Consider the following 23,306-nt stretch of genomic DNA (forward strand, 5'->3'; position numbering starts at 1 on the left):
ACAACACAGATGGGTCTTAAGGTCAGTGCTAAGTGAAGTAAGTCAGAGAACAACAAACACAAAATGATCTCTCTTATATGTGGAATCTTAAGAAACAAAAACAAGGGGTACCTGGGTATCTCAGTTGGTTAAGCATCCAATTCTTGGTTTTGGCTCAGGTCATGATCTCGCAGTTGTAGGATCGAGCTCCACATTGGCTCTGTGTTCAGTGCAAAGTCTGCTTCAGATTCTCTCTCCCTCTTCCTCTCACCTGCACTCTCTCTCAAATAAATAAATAAAATCTCAAAAAAAAAAAAAGAAAAAAAAACACAACAAAAAAGCAAAACCGAAAACCACCACCACCATCAAGTCCATAGACATAAAGAAAAAATAAAAATATAAAACATTCAACAACCTGTAGGCATCTAATGAAAGAGATTATCTCAGAATGAGGCAAGCAGCAGGTTCACAGATCCATGCAATGTTGGAGCTGGTAGGGTACATGTTCTAAGAGTTCTAAATCTCACATTTTATTTTTATTTAAAACTTTTTTTTACTAAGTGAAATCTATCCCCAACATAGGTCTTGAACTTGCAACCCCAAGATCAAGAATTGCATGATCTACTAACTGGGCCAGCCAGGCACCCCTGAATCTCACATTTTAAGTAATGAATAGGACCACAGGGAAAAGGGCATGCCCCAAGTTAAAGGAGACATTTAGGGGTGCCCCTGGGAAATGCTGAGTACTGAATAGGTAGAATTCTAAAACTAACTTATTTACATTGTTACAAAATAACCAGTAAATTCAGTAGGAAACACACACACAAATAAAAATCAACATAGGCATTGTCAGTTTGCCATAATATAGACCAAACAGTCACTTGTTTTGGTAGAACTCTGAATCAAGCCACATAGGAAAATGTTCCAAACACTCATGATTTTCTATGGTAATAGACAAGTCAGAGACCACACTGACAACAAGCACTGGACCATAACTCATCACTCATATTTAAGGACAGGAATAGTTGCAATCAAACAATTAGGGTGTACAAATTACTTCCTATGTTTTTATTTCTTAGCCTTATTAAAAGAAAGAATACTATCTTAACAAATCCTATTTCTGAGATTATTATATTTCTTCCATTTCGCTTTTTTAGAAGGATATTGCTATGTTGCAGCCATTCTTTTCAGAAGTATCTCTTAATTAGCAATAGAATTCAGGACCTGGTGTTTGAGATTTAGGCAATCGTGCCCAGGAAAAGTATAGCAGTTATAACATAATTAATTTGCTGCCAAAAAAAAAAAAACCCAAACAAAAAAACTATAACCTTCCAAATCGTCTTAGAAATCTGTATTCTGATGGTGCAAATAAACCCAGACATAATGAAGTGGTCTTAGTGAATTGGAAGCCTTGCTCTCTCCACTCTGTATTCTTTCCATTTTTACAACAGTTTTTGGTTTAATTTAATACATTATTATAGAAGGAAGGGTCCATTAAACAGCTACAGAAAAGTGAGAAATATGTTTCTTTTAAGTTTTTTAAAATGCAGCATTAAAAATTAGAATACTTCTAAAATGATGTTCAAATGATTTTTAATTACTACAAAGGCATTGAGATGTTAATAGACTTTATATAAAAGGGAGGGATACTCTTCCATCCGTCCTTTTCTGCCACAAATTCCAACCCTAAGAAAATTATTTCTTTTGATCCACTCTGATAGCATGTAATAAAAGAACAATAAAACATATGGCCCAATTACCACTGCTTCTCATCAAGCATGAATTAATGAATATCAAATTATTATTAATTGTTTTTTTCTGGCTTCCTCTCCATAGGACAATTATACATTGCTGTGTTTTGATAAGGGTTTTGTATTTAACACTTTGCAGACCAGTCTCTAAGAGGAACAGATGCTGATATCATTACACAGAAGAATAATTCTTTAAATTTATCAACATTTGGAAAATATATGATGATCATTTAATCTCCCTAATTGATGTCCGTTTTTCACAACTACCTTAGGCTTCCCTAAAATTCCACCCTCTCTTCAATGTTCTGTATGCCTTCCTTTGAGAAAGCAGTTCTATGTGCACATAATATAGTTTATAAGAACAATTTCTCACAAATATACTAGATCCTCATATAGGATTATTGAATTTTCAATTCCTCAAGAAAAAGCTCTTAAAAAATAAATGCTGTGGGGTGCCTGGGTGGCTCAGTCAGTTAAGCAACCCCACTCTTGATTTCAGCTCAGATCATGATCTCAGGGTTTTGAGATGGAGCTCTGTGTCAGGATAGGCACAGGCCATGGAGCCTGCTCGGGATTTTCTCTCTTCCTCTGCCCCTCCCCCACTGCGCTTCTCTCTCTCTCTCTCTCTCTCTCTCTCTCTCTCAAAATAATAATAATAATAATAATAATAAAAAAAAAACTATAGTTCAAGTAGTTAAAGAATTAAGTTAACCAGTATGGCACAGAATATAATAAATTGTGATCTCTGTAACTGATGACATCAAAGTCAGTGAATATTTATAGACATTCCACAAAAAGATTCTGTGTAACTGGTAATTCATTTTATTTTTATTTATATGCTGTCTGTAGCTGTAAAGTGCTATGTAGTATGAATAGATATGCAACAAGCAGAAGAACATGTCTTTGTAATCCACAACCATTATTTCTCAGAGATTATTCATATACCGGGATTTTGAAATACATGCAAAGAAAATTGAACAATTTATCATATGTAAACTATCCACATCATGTGATTTTTTTCCCATTACCCATAAATCCATGTCTATTTTTAAAACATTCTATAAAAATTATATCTCTGGCAAATTGAAGGATAACATCAAATTGTTTAGAATGTACTATTTAGTTCAATATGCTTAACAAACACATATTCAATTGTAGTTTTGAGAAGAAAACAACACTTGCTTTAGAATCAGATAATTTGGGGAGCAGAAAGGGACCCTAGAAATCATTTTGTTTGGAAGGGTCAAGTGATTCTCTGAGGTTCATTCAACTTTATATGAAACATCTTTCTGCCAAACTTCATAAAAAATTTCTATCAACATTTCTTTTGAGCATAAAAGAAACATATTTTGCTTTTTTGACAGTTTGTCAGGATGTCAATAATGTCTGTAAATCCAAATCCTTAGGGAAACAAAGATGAGAAAAAGGAAACTCTTCCATAACAGCAACCACAACGTCCACACACACATAGGGGACAGACATGAACCTAGTTAAGGTTGACACAGCTCACTGCCCTCAGAACAATCATTCCTTGGACACTGGTAGCTGGAACCTCTTGAATTTTTCATGGCTAAATCTAGCCAGACACCAGATGGTTTCCTTTTTGTATATGACCTTATTGAAGGCAATTAGATTATTTGTGCAATAGCAGAATTGTTAGATACAAGAGTCAATCTTCAGTGTAAATGCTTTTCCAGATGAAATATTCTTAAAATAAAATTGTAACTTCTTAATGTATGCTTTTCTCTTGATTTCCACGTGCCAGAATTATTGAATCCACTTTGCTGAAAATTTGAAAGAAAATAACAGTTAGAAATACAACTTCAGTACAAACATAAGCCTACAATTAAAAAATGTTAAATAACTATCATTGGTGGGGTAGTGGTGGGTTAAGCATTCAATGTTTTCTTTCTACTGCATTCATTACTATGGCTTTTGGTCATACACCATAAACACAAAGTTACCAATGCCTGATACTTGTACTTATGAGATGTCTTGAGAGTGGTGTCTTGACAACTGATACATACTATAAAAAAGGCAATGCCTGTGGAGTGCACCTAGACAGGGAGGAAGATACAAAGATTTCTGAGTATTCTGGTAATCATATCTCCCAATCCATGTCATGGATTTCTAGAAGACTGAAAGTTTCAGATTGTCACCATGCACACCAAGGCCTTTGATACAATACTGGATCATAATAAGTCTGCTAAATTAGGAAGAAAACAGAATATGGGAACTGGCTGGGGAAAGCAGGAAATAGAAAGCAAAGTGTGAATATAATTAGGTTTGTTCTTATAATTGATACTGCAGCCTGATGGAACGTGGGTTTCTGAGTATTTCTCAGAACATTTTCCAGATGCAGCCTCCCAGTACCTCATTAATGTCACACATTTGTCATTAAATTCCATATTTTGGATCCCATGGAAGAATCCCACATGCTCCTCTTTTATTTACCACACCAGTAAGATGTCAGGGAACTTGCCCCCATGTAGGGCTGTTGTCCTGGTATCCAATATCACCTCGGTTATTCTATGTACCATTGAATTAAAAAATAAAATGCTGACACTGGTTATTAAAAACTACTCAAGTTTCATAGGATTTTATTTTACTATCTTAGTGTACATTGTACATAACTTTAAGATCAACTTTTACAGTTTTCACACTGTTTAAAGAAAATGAGTTAAAAATGCCAGTCCTTAGTGTTTTCTTTTCATATCATTTATGACAATTAAGAGCACATTAAAAAATACTTAGATGCTATATTAATATAAAATTATATAGAACTAGCTCTAAACCTTGCATTTAAAAATAACATTAAAGGATTTGTGTAATAACCAAATTAGGTACAAAATTATATTTCAGTGCAAAAATAATAGGTCATTCACAGAAATGGACTTCAAGTCAAGAAATTATTTGAACAAAGATCTTTATTTTTGTTTGGAAAAAATAAAAAAACTTCCCAAATTAAGTGGCTTCATTATTTAGTTGTATTATGCCTGGTCTGATATCAGGCGACAATAATACATGTTGGCAGATTATATACTTTAAAACACTATGATAGTGTAACTACCTTCAGCTGAATTCTTAACTAAGTATAATTAATAAAATATTTTTTTACTTTATTATTTTATTTATTTAAATATTTTTTACTTTATTTACTTTACATTTATTGAAATGAAAATCTTCATTTCAACATCAAGTGCTCATTATTATTTGTAAAAGTGATCATTTCTTAAAGTGCTTAACACTTACCCATAACTTTAGAGTAGCAAGGTTCACAGTGTATTGTCCGTCTATAAATCCAAATACTGTCACCTGCTTGTAGGTTTTCCAAAGGCTGTTGGCATATTTCACACTTTAAAAAAAAAAGATACATGAAGTTAACATGTATTATGCATGGTGTCTAGATTCTTAGTGCAACAGGATAGAAAAGCCCTTTCACTTCATTCAGTACGGTCCTACACAGTAATGCTCAGATGAAAGAGAACCCTCAGGGATTGTGAGAATGTACTTGTCCAGGATCCAAACATTGAACTTTTCAAATAAACTCTTATGACATCTCGCTACTCTGAAAATGTGTATTTCAGGGCATATTAGCACCGGAACATCTATTTAACTCACAACAGAGTAGATATAATTTTTCAAAAATGGGTTAATGTCAATAGCAAGATCACCACTCAATATCTCAAACAAAAGCACAAAGCATATCGCTGGCTTGCTAAGGATGAATTATGTTGTCTGCTTAGAGTCTCACTGGACAAAACAGACCTGTGATCTTAAATAGGCTTTAGGGAACAGTTTGTTTTGCATTGTGTTGGTTATGGAGGCAGAAAAATGTTGACCTGTGTTCTTTGGAAACAAGTTCACTGCTGGATGGCTGACTTTCAGGCATGCGGCTGTTACTGATTGGATGGCTTTCAGAGGTGAGTTCACTGCAGCAAATTGTCATTGATCAATTCAGCATGCTTAAACAAGTCCAGGTGGTTCTCTATTATCATGGCTATAAGAGCAATACCTCTTTTCCGAGGAGTGTGGCGACATTTTTATTCTCAGTAGTATTTTATAATTAAACCAAAAATGGAAATATTATCCAAAATACAATAAATGGGGCACCTGGGTGGCTCAGTGGGTTAAGGCTCTGCTTTCAGCTCAGGTCATGATCTCGGGGTCCTGGGATTGAGGCCCGCATCGGGCTCTCTGCTCAGCAGGGAGCCTGCTTCCCCCCACCCCCCCCACCCCCAGCCTGCCTCTCTGCCTACTTGTGACCTCTCTCTTTCTGTCAAATAAATAAATAAAATGTTTTAAAAATATATAATAAATGGGAATTATTGTTATTTACAAAAAATTAAATGGGAGAATTATTTTATTTTAAAGTTTTCTGCATAATAACTTTCAATAAAGATATGTGGACTAACTTTTGTTTTATTGAGTAAATTTTCATAACTAAAAGGAAATTTCATTTTCCCATAATTAATTGTGCAAATTTCACATTTTATTTTATATGGAATTCTATAAATTGTGGCCTAAAATTTGACTTTTCTTATCAAAATGAGGCATCATATATCTGATTGCTATGTGTCACTGTCTAAAAGCAAATTGAAGGAAAAGCAATCAGTTGTCTAAAGAATTACAGGTGCTTGATCACATTAGGTAATTTATATCAACCACAGAAGGTCAGCACAGAAAGGACACTTGGATTTAGGCAAATGATTCTTAAACTGGTTGCCCTTGGATCTATCCAAGGAGCTTTTAAAAATACCAATGCCCAGGAATCTTTGAGAGTTTTTTATTTAACTGGGGCTGGTCCTAAGCAGTCTATTTTGCTCCTAACTGCCCCCAGGTGATTATAATGTACAGCCAAGTTGAGAACCACTAGTCTAGTCAGCTACCTCATTTAACAGAAAAGGAAACTGAAGCCAAGCTAATTAGGGGCTGGTCCAAAATGACAATCACAGCTTGTGGAAGTGAGAACTTGTACTCAGGCCTTCAGACTCCCAATCCAGTGCTCATCAAGTTACACCAACAACTGTCATGTTGACTTACCCAAATTATTGTGAGAAGCAAAAGAAATGGCAAATGAGCACAAGCTGAAGCATTCTTCTGCATAAGCTTTATTTTTATTACACTAAGCCACAATTAGTTATAACTAACCATGTTCTCAAAAGCAGACTGAGTTTCAACTGTTAAGCTTATCAGTCCTAACCACATGCCTCATGTAAAAAGTTGCTAGGTTTCTTCTCAACAATTTCTTTTTCTTTTTGGATTTTGTGACTTTTTTATGCAACGCATGATTCATTAAAATGTTGCAAAAGCTTTTATAAAGAGGACAAGTGTTTATATTTTTACAGATTTAAATCTCTAGGGTAAGAGTAATAAATGTGTCAGTAATCAACTCTAAGCCTAAAGCCAAGATAGTAATTATAAACCTTTGAGGTTCAGGCTGCAGAACTCTGAGAAATATTTAAGTAGTGCATTATTAATGTGGATGAGAGTGTTTCTGAAGGCTTTAACTTCATCTCATGTATTTCATTAAATAATTATTTTGATTCCAGCCATCATTATGCAGTTTTATATTTCATTAACTACAATAAACATGTCCTTACCTTGAAGCAAGTGGAATGGCAACAAATTTGTAATTCATCTAAAATCATTTTTGTTTCTGTGCCCAAAGGTTTCCGGCAATAAGTACACATATCTCTTTCTATGACAGACCTATAGGGATGTAAGGAATTACAAATACATTTGTCATCATGCAAGAGATGGATGTTTTCCCCATAAAGTCATGTAGAAGCAATATGTTAATTTTGTTGATACTTTAGGAAATTGTGTGAAAATCAAGGAAATTTTGGGACTTACTTATTCTATTGATAGAATTGATTCTTCTAGTTACCTCAAAATGATATCAAAGAATTAACATGAAGGAAAGTCTCAAATTATTAATTCATTAGCAATCAAGGGTGCATCTGGGCAGGGCAAAGATGTTCACAGTTTCCTAACTGAACTAGGTCATGAGTACCCCTTGAAGCTAGAAGAGGTTTTGAATTATTAATTTGCATATATCATAGAAAAAATTATACAGTAGATTAATATAAAATTTTAGGTCTCGAAACATTCAATAGGATAAAAATACAAATCCACTCAAAAATATTTTGGTAAATTCACAAATGTTGGGTCCATATTACCCCAGACTCCAGGGTCTAGAGTCCCCAAAATGCTCCCCTACAACTCCTATAATCTCTTGGTGTCTTTTAAGACTCAGAATACAGGGCTAGCTTTCATGACCAAATTTATGTTCTCCAATAAGAAATAACCCACATATTTGATGAGGAAAAGAGTTTTGTTATTTATTTTCAAAAAATAGTGTCCAATAACATGAACCACAGATACGATCAGCAAGTCCCAAAGACCTCGGGTCAGCACCTTACAGAAGGCCAACAGCTCTGCAATTCTTTTCCTTTGGGAAGGTACTAGAACTGTCTTACATAGCACCTCGCGAAGTTTATTAGTTTCAGGCAGGCCTGAAATTTCCACAGTAGAATACACAATGGGGTGGTAAAATAAAAATATCCAATACTGGGTACCTGGGGGGCTCAGGCAGTTAAGCATCTGACTCTTGGTGTTGACCGATGTCACGATTTCAGGGTCGTGAGACTGAGCCCCACTTTGGGCTCCGTTCTCAACGTGGAGCCTGCTTGACTCCCTCTGCCCCTCCCTTCCACCCTTCCCCTTTTTCATGCGTGCTCTCTCTCTAAAATAAATATATTTTTTAAAATAACCAATACTTATAGAGTGCTAATCGGCTTTATGCGGGCAGTGCGCTTTCCATGCACTTGGCTCACTTAAACTCATTTATTTTTCACCACATGTCTTGAAAAGCAGGTACTACTATTTTTACATCAACATACAGAAGAAGAACTAAAGCACAGAAGGGTAAGAAATTTGTTCCAGTCATGCAGCTAGCTGAGTGGCAGCAGCAGGATTTGAGTGAAGGCAGTGTGGCCCCAGAGTCCCTGTGCTACCTAGGCCTGCCCACAAAGACTCTCAGACTCCCTGTGGAAAAGTGAACTAGGCATGCCCGGGAGCCTTGATCCTAGGATCAAGCCCAGGACCAGAAGCAGAGAGGAGGGAAAATGGTTAGAAGAAGGAGGTAGGAGAGAAGATTCAAGCAGAAGAATATTGTCCAATTTTATACTTTCGGTCATTCTAAGCCATGTCTTCCTAGTCCTTATGTATATCAATAAATATTTTCCTCTTTCAATTAACTCTAAAGGTACTTGGGTATATATTCCTGGCAAGCACTTTCCTATGGATAATTCATATACATACATATATATGTACACACACATATAAATTTCCCCTGTAAGACTGCAAGCTCTTGAAGAGTAGAAAACAGGCACTCTCTATTCTACTTCCATTCCAGAGGCACTGAGGGAGGAGCTGGGAATATAAAGAAGAATGAAATGGTCTCCTTCTTTTCATGAGGGCAGCCAAGTGTATGATTTGATGATCACAGCGTATTATGGCTACATGGAGAGAATTAGGAGACCCACGAAGCAACTATTCCCCAGGCTGGAGTCAGGGAGGTCTTGCTGGAAAAAGTGCCACATGAGTTAAAGCTTGAAGACAGAGGGCCTTCAAGGTGAACTCGGCGAGGTGTAGAGGGGCAGGAGAGAGGAATTCAACAGAGTGAACAGGATATACCCAAGAGGGTATCTGAAGTCATTAAACATCAGTTAATATTCAGAAGGAGCAAGTTCTAAAGGCCCTTAAATAATTGTGCAAAGGAATTAGTCTTTATCCTGTAAAGGGGGAAGCCACTTTAAATGGGATTGAAATGCTTAGATAAGAACTCAGGGGATTCAGCTAATTTCACACAATAATCAACAAAAAAAGTTGCTTGGCTAGTCTTACAGAGAACTGACTTTTGCTCTGAGAACTAAGATAAAATTTCAAGGACCACTTGAGTAACAGAACTGAAATTCTTCACATTAAGAGCAATGCTTTTCCTTCCTTAAGTTAATAATAACAATATGAGCCAAGGGAAAGCCCTGATGTTGGTATTGTCCTTATTAAGATCATACTGTTAGTCAAAGACCTTTTTTCAAAGCATTATGAAAAAAAAAAAAAAACACCAAACTTTGTTTTTTTTTAATTTGTTTGTTTTTAGTTATCTAGACAGTATTTGTAGTTCTAACACTTGCAGGGATGACTTCATTCCTCAAGGCAGGTATGACTTAAGGGCAAGACACTTGAAAGATGACTTGTACTACAAGATCTCTTAAAAGAGACAAAAAGGATATAATTTTGATGGCTGGCCTATCTGTGTTTTCTGTAGCAAATAAAGCATTAGTTTTCTTTTTCTGAAAACATTTACTGAGTACCTGCTGGGTGCCAAACACTGCATTTCAGGCTGAGGCTGTGCATAAAAATAAGACAAGCCCTCACCCTCATAAGTCATATGTCCAGCCTCTGCTATAAAGAAATACCATTCATAGAATGTTGTAAATTTGCACTATAGCTGGTTTCCAGTGGTTGGGTATGGTAAAAAAGGATCACCAACAGCAAAAGCCTGGCGTCTCTTTCCCAGAACTACCTTGATATGCACTGTAACCCCTGTCTTGAGAACTGAGAGTGGGCCCAGAGTGGGTCATAGCAGCATATCCATATCCACGCAGCGGTGGGTAAGTAAGCTGGGTTTTGAAAACCAGAAGAAGGGAGGGTTGAGGGCATAGTCAAGTGATGCAATGAAGCCTAGACACTAAAAATGTGACATCAACAGGAATTCCTGGGAATCAGCAACAGTCTAGGGGCTGGTCTGTGAAGAAGCTGGAAGGTGTGCAAAGCTCTGTTGGAAGGTGTGCAAAGCTCTGTTGGAATCAAGTACATCAAGTACATCAAAATCAGAGAGCAGCAATAGCCAGGAAGTCAAAGAATTAATTCCTGGATTCAGAGGTTGTTGTACATTGTTCCATTCGTACACATATGCAACAGTAACTGTCAGGAGTGCCATCTCTAAGTACAATGGACAACAAGAATCACATATTTCAATAGTATATATATATAATAAAAATACATCAAATGTGAATATAAAATATTATATATGAACATATATGTATGCATACATACATATATACATATACAGTAAAATAAATAAAATATATATTATCTCTAAAAGTGTATATACACACATATATGTCTATATAAGTGTACATATGTCTGTGTAAGTATGTGTGTATACATACTTTTAGGTGTGGAAATACAGACAAACTCACCTGTCTGAAGTTGAATAAACAGTTTGTATGTATTTTCCAGAGATATTCTCCTGATATCCATCCTTCAGTGATTTACTAGAAACAAACACACATGGACATGTGAGAATTGGGTGATTTCCATAGTCTTATTGTACACACCGATATGCAGGTGACAAAGCACACATACCTCCTCATGCAGCCTTATTATTCTTCTCTGTGATGTTACCAACATCATGTACTAATGTCTTTTTTTTTTTTAATACAGAGAAGATCTAACACATAAGCCATTTCCAAGATGACATAAGTTGACATACCAACTGAAGTAAACAGAGAATAGGGCAAGAGCACAGGGACAAGGGTGAATGGGATAAGAAGTTACTGTTTCTCATGAAATTTATACTTGCCCCTCCCTTGTTCATTTACGAAAAGAAAGCCACATGTAATCTAACAGAGAAAAGGGAATACACAAAGCACGAACCAATATAAGCACCTACAAACATCACCGTTCAGGTAGGGAAGCAGAGACTCGTAGGTAGAAATGTTGTTTTTACTTGAAAACACCCAAAAAAGAATGGTCCAGAATGAAAGAAAAAAAAAAGTAATTTTAAGTCTCTTTGTTCCATTTCTCAGACTGCCCCAGTTTGTAAATGTCAGTCTTTCCGGGAGACAAACGGAGTCTGGCAATGCACTAACCAGCTGGCCACTCATAATTGCTTCCCAGTACTTGTGCTACCTGGAGTATATTACGGCTGGAAGCGATACATTGCTATTACTTCATACAGTGAGTGGTAATTCCACAACCTTCCCCTGGGAGTTGTAAATAGGAAATCTCTCTCTCCCTTCCAACTGCCCACAGGCAGACTGTTGTCAGAATACATAACCCACAATGCTAAGTAAGAGTTTGCACACATTTGTGCAAGATACATACATATATCATTACTCCCATTTTATTGATGAGGAAACTGAGATGTGAAGAAATTAATTATCTTTTGCCAAGACTACATGGTTAGTAAATGATAGAGATTCAATCCCAAATCTGAAGCCAGGATCTCCACACTATACTGCAACATCAGTGTACAATTTAGGGAGAATTAGATTCGACAGAAAAATCACACTTGAAGCTACATTTTACAAGGTAACTTATGTGTGCTTTGAAAAACCTTTTTTGGAAAATTGTCCACTTTCTGACATATAATGAAGTTCCTTGAGTCCTTTCAGGGAGCCCTCTCCACAGATGCTCTCCCTTCTTTGAAATGGGCTCTGGTTAACACATATGTCACATAGATCATATTTGTAGTCCCCATCAGTATATTATCCCACAGTTAGGCTAATTCTTATTTTTGAACTCCTTAAAATGGAATGAGTTATGAATTAATGACCTTGTTTGATGTTTTCCTCAACATTCATCACCCCAAGCAGCAGATTTTTGGAGATACCAATTCTCTGTAATTTGAGCCAGAGTGTGTCTCCTAAAAGTAATACCCCCTATTTCAGACTGGAAGTAAACAAGAGGAGATAGAACTAGAGTTATTTAATTAAAGTGGGACTTAAAATTACCATAGAAATAATGGAGTCATTTTGTATTGCATGATTTTATAAAGCTTGTTATAGACAAATAGTTACATACAATTATGTAAGAACTGACAAATGGTTATCCTATTATGTATACAGTTGTTATATTCAAGTATTTGGTTCAACCAATGACTATTTATGATTATTTGCCAAAAACTTAACACTGGATCTATTATAAAGAATTATATGCCTAGAACTTAATATACTCTAAAATGGTCATCTATTTGAAAAAACAAAACAAAACAAAAAAAAAAACAAAAAAAAAAACAAGCTTACTCCAAAATAATAGCATCTCTTCTTATACACAGATTATTTCAAAATTGGAATAAATGGAGCAAAATATTTTAAATAAATTTCCAGTACCTGTTCTCCACATACGTCCTTGTATACACAAAGGTATCCTTTGGTCCTGCATGCCTGGTTTCAGCATTGAAGCTGCAATATGAACCATTTATTTAATGTTTAAAGTTCAGTTACAAAGATAATGAAAATAATTAGGCTGTTATCCAATTCAGTGCAAACAAACAGTGCTTATATATTCCTTTTAAATTATAACTTTTGAAATGTAATTGTTAAAAGGGTATTAACCCACTTCTGCAAAATGTCTGCATATCTCCTATTTTATTCTTAGCTTCCACTGTCTTGGCCTACCTCCAGAACACTATGAAAATTGGTCACTCAGAATATCTGCTGTAGAGCATGAAGATTATTCGGAGTTCTGTATCATACATTTTGGTGTTTGTTTCCCGGGTGTTTCATTCATATTTCCAAACCATCTCTTTCCCCACAAACCTCAAGAAGTTGACCTTAATGAACTAACATGATAACATCCATTTTAATGAAAACTTTAAATCTACCTAGAGAATCTCAACACTACTGTCACAAAGAGGCTCTTCAAAAAAAAAAAAAAAAAAAAAGTAAAAATTTCAGGGAAAAATCACATTTGCATTTTCCTATCCAGATATCAAAACTTCCCAATGACTAAGTTTCTGACTTAATGCCTTTGTGTGAAGCGGTTTACATACAGCCACTGATAAAATTAGAAACTTAAGCATTTCAAAGGAGCGGTCAGGTTATGTATAAGATGATTTTTAAAAACAGGAGAGTAGACCTGTCATTTGTTTTATATTTGGCTACAGTACCTGAGATTCTTCCTGGCTTCATACGAATGGGCAGGAGATCCAGTGAGCTGGTCGTTCAAAGCATCCATGGATCCATTGACTTGGCCATCTAGCCTGGGAAAGCAAACGCGAATATTTGGCATTTCGAAGGCCACTTAGACGTTTTCTGTTTTTTTAAAATTTGTTCAATTAACATTCTTTACATACAGTGAACCTCACTATATTTTTCTGGTTTCTGTGCAGATACACGAATAGAATTACTCTCCACAGCAACCACTGTCTTACCTTTAAGAATAATCCTCAGGCTTGTGTCATATTTTCTAACACTAGGACAGAATACCTTTTCACCAAGGGCAAAAACCATCTGAAATTGGTTCCAGTAACATTGTCACACCAGCAGTGCCACTGTAGAAAGCTTCTCTTGTGTATCTTGAGCTTATCAACTTGATGAAAATTATCCAGGGATTGCTTTTGGAAATTACAGTTTCCATCTTGTTTTTAATGGAAAGCAATATTTTGAGGATTACAGAACCCTGACCTAGATTTCAGTCAACTAAAACATGCCACTATGCTTAACAAATTGTAGGCATATTTTCTTTTTCCTCTGGAACAGAGGAAAATTTTAAAGCAGGAATAGCTTTAGAATTTTAGCCACTTTTCTCCCTGCAATTTAGTAAACTCTGATATAGAAGAGATGTGAAAACCAAGAGGATAGTTTTGATCTTAATCAAGCCTTATCATTTTTAAACACGCTGTTCCTTCCATTCCCAGAGAGCTCTTAAAGAAGAGGAAAACATTTGTTCACATATTATCTCTGGCATACAGAAGATCATCTTCAAGTTTTAGGATGGATGTTTCACAAAACATACAGCTACATTAAAATGATACTAAGTAATGAAAAAGTAGAATTTACATTAGAAGATTTTCTAACCTGATTATTAGAATATGTCATTCCAGGAATTATTAACCTAACTAGCAGTTGTTTGGAAACATTCAAATCATATCATATACAAAGCAAAACCCAATTTTAACAGATAAACTGCTTCAAAGAATAAAAATTGTCCGTGATTTTTTTTTTAAAGATTTTATTTATTTATTTGAGAGAGAGACAGTGAGAGAGAACATGAGCGAGGAGAAGGTCAGAGAGCGAAGCAGACTCCCCATGGAGCTGGGAGCCCGATGCGGGACTCAATCCCGGGACTCCGGGATCATGACCTGAGCAGAAGGCAGTCGTCCAACCAACTGAGCCACCCAGGCGTCCCGGTTGTCCATGATTTTGAAATGTGTTTGTACCATCCTTGGCAGGATAAAATCGAGTATCACCAGTTAGCAAAATGAGCAAATAAGAAAGGGATGTAATCTGCAAACAGTATTGCTATGGATTGAATTGTCTCCCCGCAAAATTCGTATGTTGGAACCCTAATGCTCAATGTGATTTGTGGACAGAGCCTATAAGAAGGTAAAAAAGGTTAAGTGAGATCATGGGAGGGGCCATAGGACTTGTGTCCTTTTAAGCAGAGGACGTGACAGGAGAGATCTGCGTGTGTTTGTACAAATACAGAGGAGAGGCCATGCAAGGCTGTGGGAATGTGGCCATCTGCATGCCAAGGAGAAAGGCCTCAGGAGAAGCCAAACCTGATAGCACCTTGACCTTGGACTTCTAGCCTCCAGAGTTGTGAGAAAATAAATTTCTGTTGTTTAAGCCACTTGGTCTGTGGTATTTTTGTTATGGCAGCCCAGACAGAGTGATAATATGAGTAGCATTTCCTAGTTGTGTTTATGAGATTAATAACAATGCCTTCGTGAAGATTTAATTTTTATAATTGTGAATAAAACCCAAACACTAGTAAACCAATTTGAAATGTGAAACAACAAACTCTTTGATGGATTTTGCTCTGCCACTAGGTTTGGAAGATGACAGATTAATTAAAAAAAGGGAGAGATCTTTTATTCTCGAGTAACTCTGAATGTGTGGAAAAAGTGCAAAGATGATGTGGCCAAGCCGTGTCACCCCTTCACCTAGCTTCTCCTAATACTGCTATCACACATAACCATGGTACATTTGTCAAAACTAAGGAATCAACGTCAGTACAATACTGTTAATTAAACTATAGACTTCATTTGTATTTCGTCCATTTTTCCACTGATGTCTTTTCTCAGTTCCAGAATCAGAACCAGGATATATCTTTCACAAAATCATCATGTCTCTCTAGTGTTCTAGGGTCTGTGATTGTTGCCAAGTCTTTCTTTGCTCTTCGTGAGATGGTGATAGATGTTACACAGGAAATTCTATCTTGATGCCAATAAGTGGTGATCTATTTTTTTTTTTTGTATTATTATTTAGAACCATAGAAATAGTTAGAAAATACTTTGGCAACCAGTGAAATCACCTGTAGTGCTTTTATTAATGCTACTGGGTCTTACCACCAGGTATTCTGGTTTAATTAGCTTGAATAGCAGCTTACGTACTGGGATTCTTTTAAGCCTCTCCGGTGAGTCTCACACGCAAGTGAAGGTTGAAAACCAACACCTTAGAGGTTGGGCAGCCCCACATCTTACCAAAAAGAGAACTGGTTCTCAAAGTGTGATCCCTGGGTCAGCAGGTGGTTGTGACATGCACTAAAGTTTGGGAACCGGTACAAATCAAGTATTTGTCTCAGATGCCTTGAATAATCCTCATAAAGGAGAACTCATGACTCACAATGTTTGTTGTTAAAAAACAGTTTTATGATTAAGAATCTATTCTTCATTGAAAAAAAATTGTCGAATTATAACTTCCAATTAATGGTCATAGTTTTGTCTCAATTAAATAACAACTCTACAAAATATAAACTCAAGCACTGTGTAGGATCTTACAGAATTCTTAATGAAATTGCTCTTGAGAAAATGTTTCCTGCAGTGGAAATTCACCCTGAAAATTTACCTATCTGGAGCCCTCATGGATTGCCGATGAGAGTATAAAATTGTACAGCTGATCTGAAAAACAGTCTGGCGGTTCCTAAGATAGTTAAACACAGATTTACTATACAATCTAGCAATTCCACTCCTAAATATATACCCAAGAAAAATGAAAGATACCCCCCCCCGAAAAAGCTATGTATACAGCATTGTTCACAATAGTTAAATACAACTCCAAAATCAGAAACAATTCAAATGCCCATCAATTGATGAAGGAACAAAATGCTGTTTAGCCATACAGTGGAATAAGAACTATTTGGGAATAAAAAGACAAAGTACTGATATATGTTATAATACGGATGAATCTTGAAAACATTACAAAAAGTGAAAGAAGCCAGTCATAAAGGACCACATATTGTATGATTCCATTTATATGAAGTGTTCAGTATAGGCAATTCACAGAGACAGAAAGTAGATTAGCAGTCACCTAGGATGAAAGGTTGGGGAGAAAATGATGTGTGACTGCTAACAATATGGGGTTTCTTTTTGAGGTGACAAATATGTTCTAAAATGGACTGTGGTGATGGTTGCACATCTGCATGCGTATACTGATTAGGAACATATATTTACTCGTACATCCAATTACTATACAAAGTGAATGCATTCCTAAAGTGAATCAAGTCTGTTTAGCACATTGGCCCAAGATTCTTATTTAGATTTCCATCAGCTTACTAGATTAAACTTGGCAGCCTGACGTTAACTACCATAAAACAATTTCAATGGATAAACATCTATGCCCCTATGAACTTTATAAATCTCTTTTGCATAAAGAATAAAATTCTTATTAAAAGCCCACTATTTTGTATCATATGTGTTAGGGTTTACTTCTACAAAATGTCAAGGTCTTAAGCTCTTGTAAAAATTTCAAATTTTAAATATTTTTTTAAAAAAGTACTCTATTGTAAAAATTGTAAGAGAGGATTTGCTGCCCTAACACTTGGATTCATCCTACCTCTCTGACTTAGTAACCTTCCACACTTAGTCGTCTCTTACTCTCTGTGAGTTTTCTCAAATTTTTTTCTATTCGAGATTTACCCATTCACCCATTTTGATAGTCCTTTTTGCAGTCAGAATCCATTCCATGGGCTTAAAAGTTGGGCCTAAAGATTTCTTCTTTCCACTTTTTTCTGGGTGAAAATTTTTATTATGATGGTTGTGTCAGTGCCAGGGTGGGAGTGACATTTTCCATTTAATTTTTAGATAGCAGAACCATGAGAAATTGTACACATACAGGATAGTGATAGACCTGAAGGAGAATAAACACCACCTGAAAACAGAATTCAGGGATCAACAAATGTCTTGTAATGGTGGTGTTAAGGCATCTGGATGTAGACACCGATTGTGCTGATTCCCATCTCCCTGGGGAAAGAGTGGGTGTGTTTGCAAATGTTTCTGTCATCATTGGATTATGGGAGGCAGGAGACACAGATGAAATTGCTGGAAAGGAAAGGAGACTGTGCACCTTATTTTCAACCATGGTGTTTTCCCTCTACACACCATCTTTAATGCAGATGGCCAAACCCATACTGCCTTGTTTTAAGAGGCCAAACAGACCACGGAAAGCTAAAGTAAGCTCCAGGTATGAGGAGGCAGAAACTGAGAGGCAGCAAAGAACCTTGGTTATTGAACAGATACAGAGTAGAGAATAAGGAAGCCAACAGGCAGACGGAAGACTGGGAGAAAAACTGGGATGAGCCAAAATTCAGGGAGAAGCTGAGTTACAGTAATGATAAGGAACTAGCGTTAGCGTTCAGGGATTCCTGATGGAATGTTCTCCGGCCAAGAAGGAACAACCTTCCAGTTGAGGTCTCTACAAGACCTGGGCATGCTACCATTCCTGCTCTTGAAGTGACATACAATTTCATTTCTTCGTTAATTCTTCTAATAAAACCCATTTTGTGAAAAAGCCACACTGAAATTGAACCATCTTTCAAATCATATTAAATGAGATATTCCTTAAGCATACATGATCATTTACTTATAATTTTTTTTTACCTTGATCACTTCCATATAATTCTCAAATTATCTGGAAGACTGGTTAATTGTAAGCCCAATCCTATTCTCAAAATAACAGATGTTTTTCTAAGATAAACAGATCCTACTGAAAATTTACCCTCCCTCATTTTATCAAAGGCTTTTTTGTGACCACAAGAAGAGAAGGCAGAAGATGATGTAGGGAATTAAGGGACAGAACGAAACTACCCATTAGATGCAGTCTTTTGTAGACATTATGGGGAAAAAGTGACCCAGATCTTTTTTGCTTTTTTACTCTCCATACAATATTGGCAATATCATTTCGTTGCATAAAAAATTTTTACTAGAAAAGACAACTGCCCCTTACAAAGGTAAAAAATAAGAACCTATAGGTTTTGGGTCTCCTATATGTGTGTGGGAGGATTACAAAACATAGAAAAAAATTTTAATTCTTTCTTAAACAGTCTGTAACAACGATGAAGTATACTTTCCCTTTAAAAAAAAAAAAAAGTACAACAGTTTTAATGCCATTATACTCTGTGGTATAAAGAAATTTCAAAACTAGGTCCTGTCTTGTAGCTGTGATGAATTTGTACATTCTTTTAGCACTAGGTATCCAAGGAAGAGAGTCCCAGAGTGTTTTCTGCACCACTGAAAAACTACCAAGCAACAAAAAGTAAAAATAAATCTTCACAGCCCAAGTGCAGAGCTTTGAATTTCCATGATACCTTTAACATGAAGGAATTGAGTAGAAGGCTCTTTGACAGAAATTCCAACAGAATTTGAATTTTGTTAACTTTTTTCCATATCAACTATTAAGTACCCTGTATATTAATTTTTGTATTTCAGTAGCATTTATAACTAAATACCATAATATAACTCCTCAGCAAATCTTCTAAGATTTAAGATTATATAATTTATGTAGACTTATACGGGATTGGTAACAAAAAAGGAAATTATAATAACTCTTACCTTCCATTTTTGTTTTTAGGCACATTAGAATTTACTTCAGTTACATTTTTCAGATCTTGGTCTCTATAGGAGAAAAATATATATAATTAACATGTATAATATATATGTACAAATATAAAATATGTATATTATATGGGACATTGGAAATCCAACTTTGAGTTAATTGATCTATACAACTCATTTATAAAACCATTGATTATGCGTGATAGAGAAATAAAGAACTAATGTTTAGTAGTTTTAAGAAATCTGGTATGAAAATAGACAACCAATTTATAGTCCCATTCAGTTAACATTTAATGATTACTAACTTTGTGTCACAAAGTACTAACTATGTATTTTCACATGGATTATTTCATTCAGCTCTCACAAAATCCTGCAGGACAGCATCTGGGGCTCAGGAAGGCTAAGTGAATTTTCCAAGGTCAATTAACTAATTTGTAAAAGAGTCAAGATTTGAGGCCAAGCCACCTGCCCATCTGAAATCACTTCTTGGATATTTAATTAGAGTCTTCATTCCAGCTTTGTAGATCACAGAAACATGAAACCCAAAATTTTAGTAAACAATTCACAATGTGGAGAATAAATGGGACAATCAGATTCTTGAATCTTGAGCTACAGTAATGATCTGATATACTTTCATGATATACAATATCCTCTAGTATGTTGTTTATACATTAGTTATTCATATATTTGGTTACAACACTGGTGATTCTTGATTTTTTTTTTCCCCATGAGTTTGGAAAAGCCTTTGTCCTGAACCCAATTGATGAGAAAGCTTTTAGGAGTCAAAACAATGAAGTCATCTCTTTCCCTATTTCCTTGTTAATCAACCTTCCTAATCTTCTTTTTGTAAACTAGACTAATCATACCTAATTTCATCAGGTTGTGGTGAGAATGAATGAGCTAATGTAAATAAGAGTCATGGCACAATGCCCCCAGTCGTGGGTGAAATGAATAAGCCTAAGTAAATAATTACTAGAAGTTTGGTGACACAGCAGTAGGCACCATTGATTCCAATATTTTGACGGACTACCTTTCCATTTTTACTTCCGCTCTAATTTTCTTCACCTTTTTAATTAGCACTAGTTTTCATAAATCTCCTTTCTCATGATTATAAATAGTACATTTAAATAAGATTATTATACATGGAATCAGAGTATGGATTATCACTCCTGAAATTAATATTGATAAGGATGAAAAATACTATAAAAAGTTCTTGCAGTATAACAAGATGTAATGCTCTTTTTACATAACATCCAAACCCTCAATAATTGTTCAATCTGTAAATTAGGCAGCATTCCATAGCCACACTTAAAGTTCACATTTAAAATACTAGCTGCATAATTTTGAAAATTTAGAAATTAGTTAGATTATATTTTCATGCGAATTATAGTCAGGAAAACATGCTAATTAATACATGTCAAAAGCACAAGGTTTCGGAAGTAGCTCAGAAGTGTCGCAATCTTTTGATGCTGCAGTCTGAATGATGTAAAATTCAGAACTTACTCCCTCAACATAACTGCTAGAACCATGTAAGGAAACCTCCCAGATCACATTGTTCAAATTTGGAAATGGAGACAGAAGGCTTTTGTTGACACCCTGATGGTCCTTGGCCCCAGATTATTAAAGCTACCTCTGTGGCCTCAGGGACCACTGTACTATTTTAATAACCTGGTATTAAGTGGTCCTCCTTTTATCATTTTAAAATAATACTTTACTAAATACTTGGGGGATAGTGAAATAAAATGAAAAAATGAACCATAATGTTGTATAATCCACTCTCTTAGGAGTGCCAGCTGGGATGGTTGGCAGTAGTAAATAGTGAGATCACCAGAACTGTGAATCTTGGAGGAATTAGAATGTTGTCCCAGCAAAAGATTCTCCTTCCACTACTAACTTAGGATGAACTGAGTGCCATTTTTTAAGGACCCTGGTGGTTTTCACTACAACGTGGGAGTAGAGCCTCATTACCATGGCCTTCCATGGCCTTGTACATGGAAGCTTCTCCTAACATACTGAAATAGGAAATTAAGCTTAAATTCTCTTTTTCTACTTCCCCAGGGGAAATCTTTAACTACCTTACCTAGCTCTGGGAAAAGATATTAAAGGGGCCCCAAGGGGAAGACATTAGACTCTAAACCTTTAAGGCAGTCAGCTCTACCCACATCTAGACACAGTGTGCACCATGACCTTGTAGAAAAAGATCAGTAAAGGCAGTGATGGATATTTCATCTCCATTGGTGTCAGTCAGCCGGAACCTGCCTTACCTCACCCCCAAATTACATATATTTCTTTTTTATATACAGCTCTCAACTCTGGCTTTGTTTCCTTGTTTTGGGATGTTGTTACGGGCCAAATTGTGTTCTCCCACCAAATTCATATGTTGAAGTCCTAATGCTAGTATGGTCAGAAAGCGACCTTCTTTAGAGACAGGGTCTTCACACAGGTCATCAAGTTCAAATGAGGTCATTGGAATGGGCCTTAATCCAGTTGGACTGGTGTCTTTACAAGAAGAGGAAGTTTGGTTGAAGACACACACAGATGAAAGACAACGTGAAGTTACAGGATAAAGGCAATCCTCAAGAAGCCAAGGAGAAAAACATAGAGTCTTCTTTCTCAATCTTCAGAAGGACCCAGTCCTATAGACATCTTATTCTTGGACTTTCAGCCTCTAGCACTGTGAGAAAATTTCTATTTTAAGCCATTCCGTCTGTGGTATATGTTATGACAACCCTAGAAAACCAACGGAGATCTGCTTCTGCCCTCACAACACAATTACATTTAGTTTGTTAGTCTGATCCTGGACATCCTCTCTTTTGCTGGTACTTTCCATTTGTTCCTGGCTGCTGCAGATACTGGATCTTTGTGTATCCTCTCACCCTTGCCTCAGGACCCAAACCTTTTTGGATCCCAGCTCTCATGAGGGAGAGCAGGAATGAGTTTGGACCTGAGGAAGAATAAGAAGTGAGCAGATCTAATAACTACAAGTAGGTAACTCAAAATTGGAACCTATGCACATCTTCAAAGAAGCATGCTCCCAAAGTGATGTAATTATGAACCATCAAGTAAGCCATATTATTAGTGGTTTTATAGAATTTTTGGTGTTTTTATTAAACAGCATCACATATCAAGTTTGATAGAGTGAATTATAAGATTTTATTCTGAATAATCTATACCAATATTTAAAGCAAGATGAAAAGTTCCAGATTATGAAAAGCAAGGAATGTGTATTTGCTGTGGTTGTTCACCCTGACTGATGTCATCAGCTAGATCTGAAGATCCAATAAAAGAAGTTCAGATTGCCCATAAACTGCTCAAGTTGAAGGATATAAAAATAAATTTTCACTCTTTAATTAAGAACATATCTACTGCATCCTGTCTTTTACACTATGGCAGAAAATGAAACACTGTGAGCCAAAGTGTGACAAGAGGATTTTTATAGAAACCCAGACCCAGGCAACAGGGTGGAGCAAAACTTGATTGTGAACCTTCTCATGGCAGTTGCAGTGGAAGGAAGACCTGTGTACATTTATGAGCAGTTGGAATTAGCTCCAAGGAAAGTTCTCTGTGGATACAATGAGAAATGCTAAAAAGAAATTTTAATTTTTGCAACGAAAAATATTTTTTTAATGTAGATTTGAAAATTTGGGGGAGGGGGAATGAGCCCTCTGTTATGTAGTGTCACAGCACAACTTTTGAATATAAGCCATTTATCCTTGCTATCGTAA

The 23,306-nt window shown here is 36.0% G+C and overlaps 1 protein-coding gene across 11 annotated transcripts in view; it reads right to left on the reverse strand.

Annotated features, from left to right (window-relative positions):
• Positions 1 to 2,536: 2,536 nt before the first annotated feature.
• The window catches only part of SCEL (sciellin), a 204,945-nt gene continuing 184,175 nt past the window's right edge, over positions 2,537 to 23,306 (reverse strand). For all 11 annotated transcript variants that reach the window (XM_032314543.1, XM_032314549.1, XM_032314550.1 and 8 more), the window contains 7 exons: positions 19,579 to 19,641; positions 13,696 to 13,788; positions 12,917 to 12,988; positions 11,003 to 11,077; positions 7,334 to 7,442; positions 4,983 to 5,085; positions 2,537 to 3,514 (listed from right to left, as the gene is read on the reverse strand). In XM_032314543.1, the coding sequence (XP_032170434.1) occupies positions 3,498 to 3,514; positions 4,983 to 5,085; positions 7,334 to 7,442; positions 11,003 to 11,077; positions 12,917 to 12,988; positions 13,696 to 13,788; positions 19,579 to 19,641 (532 nt within the window). In that variant the 3' untranslated portion in view covers positions 2,537 to 3,497. The remainder of the gene's footprint in view (positions 3,515 to 4,982; positions 5,086 to 7,333; positions 7,443 to 11,002; positions 11,078 to 12,916; positions 12,989 to 13,695; positions 13,789 to 19,578; positions 19,642 to 23,306) is intronic.

Source organism: Mustela erminea, chromosome 15 (assembly GCF_009829155.1).
Source record: "Mustela erminea isolate mMusErm1 chromosome 15, mMusErm1.Pri, whole genome shotgun sequence".
NCBI classification, from domain to species: Eukaryota; Metazoa; Chordata; class Mammalia; order Carnivora; family Mustelidae; genus Mustela; species Mustela erminea.